Consider the following 8286-nt stretch of genomic DNA (forward strand, 5'->3'; position numbering starts at 1 on the left):
GTAGCCAGTAGCCCATCCCCCTTGCTGTTGCAGCGCGACTGTCTGGGTTAGGGGGAGGGGGAGCCGTAGTCTACTAGATGTGTAGTAGCAGAATTAATGTAGTGGTGTCTGTCACTTTTTCAGACATTGTAAGCAGGGACTTGATGGTTTCTTTGAAATTAGAGTTAGCTTGCAGACACGCAGAAAACTGAAAGAGAAGGATGAAACATCACCTTGTCAGAGAACATGCAGGGAGGGTCCATGCGAATCGTGCGGAATTCATGGTCTAGATGCAGTACACTGTTATGCCAACGAACGACTAACAGGCGGACTGGTTGTGTAACCTTGTAACGACTTTATGAAAAGTAAACAAAGGCACGTCATATTTTTTGCATACCTAAATATAGGGATGGACGCTGTGTCCAAGCACAAGATAAGCAGACACTCCTCTTGCCCACACAAATCAAACAGAACAAATCAGAGTGGAATGGTAGGGTTCAGTTCCAGCTGAGTTTATTTCCTTCTTGAAAAAAGTTATGTACAGAAGTATATCGACAATCTGACAGGCAGTGACTTGACACGATTAGCTGGCATGAGTTATCCCCTCAAAATGTGTTATGGCATGATTAGACAAAACAATATTCTACACAGCATATTGCACAGAATGAATGAAAATAAAGTTAATATATTTAAATTGTATATATAAAAATCATGAACAACCACTTTAAACGTAAGTAAGGATGTATAAAGATAGCTGTTCTAGTGCCTGTCATGTTATAGCTCAACAACATACATAAACACACAATCTTTTGCTTATAATACAGTCAAATGTACAAAGATGTTTTCACGTTTTTCCTTTTTCTTTTTGAACACAACAGCTATAAACCTGAATCGGAAATACAAATGCTATTCACCATGCCATAAAATACTAAAACAATTAGCTATATTTAGCCGACAAGTAGAAAAGATTAAATATTCAAATACAATAATGAGAAACGCAGTACATAACTGTCGCGAACTCAAATCGGCATTTTGAATATGTGTTGTGTGATCGATTCCATCCAGTGGTTAAAACCGAAGTTTTCATTATAAAAACGCCAAGAAATGGTTAATTTAAAGCTACAATATCTCTTTATTAGGCAAGATACTGAAACATAATTCAGAAATGGCTGCTTAAATTACTTGTGTTGAAGCACATGTTTACAGGGGTATCGAAAATTGAGACACTGTGTCTTTAAGAAGCCTGCAGATTGAAACTGTAAACATGGATAGGAGGCCGATTTTGAGATAACCAACCACCTGGTTCTTAAAATTAGGAAATCCAAACAGCGATATACACCGATTGACACCCCCTTTATATATATTTGTACAAAAATACACTGAGAAAATAATCAAACGTTTCCTCTCTTTAAGTGTCAAAAGTCTACATTTAAATATAAAAAATTAAAAGTTAAAACTCTAGCCCTTCGGCGAAGGAGACAGACGGTGCGGGTATACACAAGACCTACGAGAACAAAATAATACAGTCAAAAATGTTTGGCCAGTATAAATACATCCATATAAAAATGGCATCTGAGTACATGTACAAGGGAAAAACACGAGGATGAAAAAATCGGCGAGAAATTCTCTTCACTTAACATCTGAGAAACCAACTCTAAAGAATTTTGGTCCTGAATTGTAGAGTGTATAAAGTTCAGCACAGATTTGAGTTGCGTTTGAATCCTGAAGTTAAGAATGAAAACAGCTGGTGATTTTGTTCCTTTTATCCATAGGAATCAAACATAGCGCCATCTATCCATTTAAATAACCCTAACACTAGTTTTAACTGTTCGACAGTCTTAAAGAAATCTCAGCAAAAGAGAGGACAGGTTAACATGCGTTTCTTTTTCTTTTTTAAAATGTTTGTCATAAGTAAACCCACCTGGTTATTAAATCCACCACGATGAAAAAACTGCTCAACCCAGGTCATTTCTGTACCTCTTACGTAATGAAGTTCACTTGGCGATTCTAAAACTTCTCAAAATGTCCCTTTTAAGTAACATTGATTAAAGTAGCCGACCTAAGCCCGCTTTCTTATACGTGCAAATCAATCACAGTTTTCCAGTTCAGACCGAGTGTTTATTTCAATAGGATCTCAGTCACTCCTAACCAGAGAGCACCATCTTCCTCTTCTTTCGCTTCTTTCTCCCACATAACTAAGCAGTAAATTCTGCTTTCCAACCGGTAGCCACAGTCCTTGATCCTTGAAATAAAACGCAAGCTTTCGCTTAGTTCATCAGCGCTTTATATCGTTTACTTTCTGTCTCAATCGGGCCCCAAGGTATGGTACAAACTCACCTTTCCGGAATCCCTTTATCTAAGAGCAAAGACAATATTTCCCCTGGTTTTGTCGCTCAATATGTGAATACCAAGTTGGAAATGGTCGACTCCAGCCAGTCCCCTGAAATCATTTCGCTCACCTCGGGGGTGCAGTAGTCGGGGAACTCGAAGTGAGACCCGGCGCCCGACTCAAAATTAAAATCCAAGTCTCTGTCCAAAACAGAGGAGCTAAAACTCCCCAGTGACATGCTATCGAAACTAGGGCTTGTATTTATGTCCAGTAGGTCGTCCTCGAATTCCTCATCCGAGGACGATGACTGCGATGAGGACGAAGAATGGGACGCGGAAGGGGTCGGCGAAGATGCCCGCATGCTGGTGTACCTATGGTGGTCCGAGGACGCGCTAGGAGACTCGGCGCCTTCTTTGCCGCTCGCTGCCCCATCTTCGTAGAGACTCAGTGGGTCGCTGGATTCAGCAGAACTGCTCAAAGTCGGACTGGCAGGTACGGCCGCGGAAGACGGGCTGATGCCGTGGTTACTTCCGCCGAAAATGTAAACCCGCTTCGTCTTCTTGTCCGGGATCTGCTTGGCGGCCGAGACCGACTTAGATTTGTAGAGCGAATGGTGATCTGTGGGGACAGCATGGGAGCCCTGCTCGGGGAACGCGGCTTTCGCGCTCCCCAGAACTATTTTGTGCGGTTTGCTGGACGATTTCGAGTTACTGCCCTTTTTCAAAGAAGTCTTTGTGCTAGCGCTGCTGCAGCTGTTGCTCGTTTTTTCACCCTTCTCAGCTGGTTTGGAGCTGCTGGACTTCACCTTCTTTCTCGGCCGGTACTTGTAGTCAGGGTAGTCTGCCATGTGCTTCAGTCGGAGCCGCTCCGCCTCTCGAATGAAGGGGATCTTGTCGCTGTCTTTAAGGAGCTTCCAGCGCTTACCCAGTCTCTTGGAGATTTCAGCGTTGTGCATGTCGGGCGACTGCTCCATGATTTTACGCCTCTCGATCTGCGACCACACCATAAACGCATTCATGGGTCTCTTAATGTGGCCGCTGGGGGTTTTGCACCAGCCAGGATCTAGTTTGTCCCCTGCGGATGCCGTGGACCCGGGAGCTGGAGAAGAAGCTATGTCCATGTCCATGGCTCCTGAATCACTAGACTCCCCTGTGAACACCGCTTCGGTGTTCTCCGTGCTGCTCATTTTCTGTACCATAGTTCAGTTCGCAAGCGTGCACTTGTTCAGCAAACTGGACGTCTCTCTGCTTCTCCAGGGCAGTTGAGTCCTGCCGTTTAGTTCGACTGCTCGGTTTAATGCAAACTCTTTAGTTTTCGCCTCACCCTTCAGGATGTTTTAGTTCAAGTTCTGCCAGTCCTGAGAATTGCCGAGCGGCGACGGGGTGAAATAGAAGTCTGAAATAGATGGCCTTTTCAGTGCGTGGCTTCACGGATGGAAAAAGTTCCTTTTCAGGTATCTGCCGTGAGGTTCAGTGCTGTCAGCAAAAAACGCTTCCACTTTCCAAAGCGCCTTTCCCCCCAAGAATGCTTTATGTAACGGATTCAACCCAAACTCTGTTGGGTTACACTTTAAACTTGTATTGCCAGCGCGGCTGAGTACAAGTTCAGTGCTACTCTGAGCGTTCAGATGCGACACAGCTCTCGGCGAGTTTCTTAAGTAATGTAACTCTTTCTGCATAGCCTTCCCTGTTTAACACCATGCGGGAAGACCAAGCTGTTGAACTCTTTGTGTTCTGCCTTCCATCTGCAGTCTGCAAGTTTCAGCAGACTCAAATTCCGTTTCATGCAGCTTTATCCTTTTCCAAAGATATAATGGCGACAGAATATAGCCAATCCGCTACTGTCTCTAGCCTTCCTTGCGCCAAAGTCACACCCACTCTGCGTTCATTGGCTGAATAAGGAATCTAATAATAATCAGCGCGTGCAATGAGGAGCTTTATGTCTGACCTCATTCCAGTGTATACTGCAAACTTAGTTTTAAAGGGACATGCTTATGTACTTTTTTCATTTTAGAAGTCATGCACAGAAATTACGTTAGGTCTACGCGCGGTGGAAGTGAGACCAGTCTAGTTCTGTCTGTACAAGATGAAAGTATAACGCTTTGCACTAACATTGTTATAGACAGGACGGCTCATTCAGCACAGACTTATTATTATTATTGCTTTGTTTGGGGGTAATTCCATATCAGTGGCGTAAAGCAGGTTGTAACCATTAGATAAAATGTCTCCTAGGAAAATCGCCTAAAAAGAAAGCTTTATGTGTGAAAACGCAATGCATATTTTGACGATATGACCTACTATAGTTCATCTTCATATACATACATGTGTGTATATACATATGTATGTACGTATGTGTGTGTCTGTATGTGTGTGTGTGTATACATATATATGTGTGTGTGCGTACATATATACATACAGAGGCAAAGATAAACATACATCTGTTTCCGTATACACATTGCGGTTTAACATTGCCCCGCTTTCTTAGACTGCAAGCATGCAAATAGACTAAAAACCATGGTAAGCTCTACAGGGTGTCTGCTGTCACCTCAGCTGCTTGTAAGTGCCGTGAAAAGACTCTCCCACTGGCTGTAGCCTTGTCAGAGTGCCTCAGAGGGGCGGAGCTGGAGAAAAGGCAGGCGGTCCTTTGTCACACCACGCACGCCCTGCACTGTCGAACACGGGGGAGGTGGAGGGAGTGAAAGCATTCACATGCAAAGTGAGACTCAACAGCACACTTCGCTCCTCTATGAGCATTGACAGAGAGAGGTGCTGTGGAGAGGCACACATACACACGCACTCAGTGGATGCACGATATTCCCAGTTTTTTTTTAAGTTTTTTTTGTTTGTTTTTTCGGGAAGATCTGCGTTTCTTTCATAGTGAATGCAAATAAGAAATAATAGCCTGAAACAACACATTGACTGTGGCAGTATGGACTGGTCTGACTTACCAATCGCAATATACACCCGGTAGCTCATTTGCTCGTTCACTTGTGTGACAGCGTATTACGAAGAACACTTTATCTGTAAGAGTAAAATCGCATGACATGGGGTGGATAACTGGAGTGACTGTGGACGGTTGGCAACAGCCGTGATCTCTAAAAAAGTGGTGAGTTTGTCTGTCACTAGATGGCAGAATGGAGCCAGGGGACGGACGGAGGGCTTTCGGTGTTAGATTCTGAAGGCTACAGTGCATAGGACTGGATGGGAATTACATAATGATACTCAGACGTTTAGCAAGTCCTCAAATTACAAAGTAGTTTTACTGCGTTTATGCCGAAATATGTTGGTTACATCCAGGCACCCTCCCCCCCGCACCAACTGCCGTTAATTCAAAATCAATGGCATGCGTTCATTCATTACTACTAATGCAGTATGGACACTGGCCTTTACAGCGTGACAGTCATTACTGAATACAGGGCTAGCCTGTTAAGTGATTATTATTACTTTAAGTAAAGAACTGATAATATCCATCATATGCAGATACATTTTATAAGTGTAATTAATAATGTTATCCAGTTTCTTTTGAAGGGACAGAACCAGAATAACTGTTGTTTTAAAAACCGAAATTGTGTCAAACACGTTGCCGACTGTCCAAAGTACTATGGACGTGATTATTTTCAGTAATCTCCACTTCACATCCAATGGACCAAACATGACATATTTGACTGCTCAGTGGAAGTCCGCATGGAAATGATTCGCCATTATTTAGAAATGAGAATAATACTGGGTAAATATTCTAAGAAAGAGCAGCACGAGACTTTCTTTGATAAAAGAAGCACCTGTGGTTTCATGTGTTACCAGGTACACCTTGAGCAGATGGCAAATGCAGACCCCAGCATATCATTGTTCTCTCTTCGCCGGAGGGAGCTTTAAAAAAGCACATTCCGTTCCTTCCTGTTGTAACCTTATAGTCCAGACCCCGGTATTTGAGTCGTTTGATTTCATACGTTTAACTGAAAAGTGTGGCACTGGCTGCACATTTTACGTTTTCATCACAATGATAATAAGCTGTAGCTTTACAGGTTTGAACATATTAATGTATGCAAGATTGTGTGTGTGTGTGTGTGTGTGTGTGTGTGTGTCCAGCGAGTTTATGGAGAAAAGAATGAGTGGTGGAGGCGGAGGTCTTAAGTGTCCGGACAAAGCCTTACTCAATAATGTCCCCCGCATTTGAATGAGATAAAAGATCACAAGTGCGTGTGCTGCACGGGGAGTGTTTTCATTGCTTCCGAACTTTGTCTTGCAGGGTTTGTGTTGGCGCGAGGCGCAGCTGCCACGCGAACGCTGGCCGAGTGTGCGAGTCACGCGTGCCAGCTCAAGGCGCAGCAGGTGCGGAGCGCGTCCGTTTTTTAATGACACAGAACCCTCAATTCAGGTAAACTGCATTCCCGGGTCGAATATGGTACATTATTTCACCCCTTTTCAAAAATTAAACATAACATATGCAGAGAAACTCGCCAAGAATCAGGAGTTTTGTAGTCTGTTATTATATGCTATCTCTGGAAACGCGTTTATAAATGAGTCACCCAACAGTTACTCTGGACAAGTTGAAGCAGCATAATTTGTTTAAATCGATGTATTTTAAAATTGAGATGTCCGGATGTTCATTTTAAAATCGGGATCACCGCGTGAGTTTAACTGTAAATACATTAAGAAGATATATTTTTTGATTACGTTTTTGATGTTACTTTGCGGATATTTCAAAAATTTATTTGAGGTATTTTACTGTATGACTTGTTTAATATATTGTATATATTGGTTGAATTAGCTGGTAGTGTTTCAGGCATAACAGAGAATTACTTTTTTGCTGCCCATCAGCAGTCCTTGGAACACATTTATATGGTGAAATTATTTTGTTAGACAATGCCATTTAGAACTGTATTGGACAGTACCAGAAAATCCACTTTTATTAATAATGGGATGCTCAGGTCACATAAAGCAAAATCCTTATGGTTAGCTGCTGAATTCATGAATCCAATATGGAGATGAATGTGGTCTCCTTGCTGTAGACCTTCTCCAGGAAACAGCAGAATGATATGACACTTTGATAGATGTACTAAAAGTGAAGCAGTCCATCAGGGTTTTTCCAGTGAATGGTCTACTGTGGATTTCTTTGAAAGTGTGATTGCTTGCAGTGTGTATTTGCCAAATGTGGGTACAATGAAAGGATGTTGTTTAACATCTTCAAGATATAATCCTTTAAAAAAAACACGAATAGGGCTGATGTTCTTTTGGATATGCTCTACAAATGAGTGCAATAAGTTGGATGCATGATGAATTGTACTGGTGTTAAATAACTTAATTAATTAAATCAATGTAATAATACTGGCCATGTTTTTGATGCAGAGGTGGGGTGTGAGCTGTTAAAAGGGGAACAGCTGGGGGATTCAGAGCACAATGATGATGACAAAGAGAGGTCCAAGTGCATGCTCACTCAGTCCACATGTGCATGAGTTCCTTCACCAGCAGCCAGTCTCACAATCAAGGTGCATCATCTACGACAGGGGTGTCCAATCTTATCTGAGAAGGGCTGATGTGGGTGCAGATTTTTATTTTAGACCAGCACTAATACACCTAATTCTACTTATCAAGGTCTTGATTGAAGACCATGATTAGATAATTAGTTGAATCAGGTGTCATTGTACTGGGCTAAAACCAAAACCTGCACCCACATCAGCCCTTTTAAAATAAGATCGGACACCCCTGGTCTACAAAATGTGATACATTTACACCCAGTGCTCTCTGACATAGTGTTTGTCAGCACCTGCTCTGGGTGCACAGTTTAGCTTTATGTGGTTTGACATTTAACTTTGCGCCTCCTCCATGATTTTAGGGAATTTATTTGTGATTTAAAGGGGCAGTTCACCCAAAAATGAAAAAAAACATCTTTCCACTTACCCAGAGTACTGTCTAATCCAGGTAGTTTCACTGCGATTTTCTTGATTTGACAAGCTTTCTCAATGTTGTTTGCCTTGATAC

The 8286-nt window shown here is 42.3% G+C and overlaps 1 protein-coding gene across 1 annotated transcript; it reads right to left on the bottom strand.

Annotated features, from left to right (window-relative positions):
* Positions 1 to 475: 475 nt before the first annotated feature.
* On the bottom strand, positions 476 to 4093 carry sox4b (SRY-box transcription factor 4b). Its single transcript, XM_064338037.1, has one exon. The coding sequence runs from the start codon at positions 3504 to 3506 to the stop codon at positions 2373 to 2375; it is 1134 nt and encodes a 377-aa protein (XP_064194107.1). The 5' UTR covers positions 3507 to 4093; the 3' UTR covers positions 476 to 2372.
* Positions 4094 to 8286: the final 4193 nt, after the last annotated feature.

Source organism: Anguilla rostrata, chromosome 1 (assembly GCF_018555375.3).
Source record: "Anguilla rostrata isolate EN2019 chromosome 1, ASM1855537v3, whole genome shotgun sequence".
Lineage (NCBI taxonomy): Eukaryota > Metazoa > Chordata > Actinopteri > Anguilliformes > Anguillidae > Anguilla > Anguilla rostrata.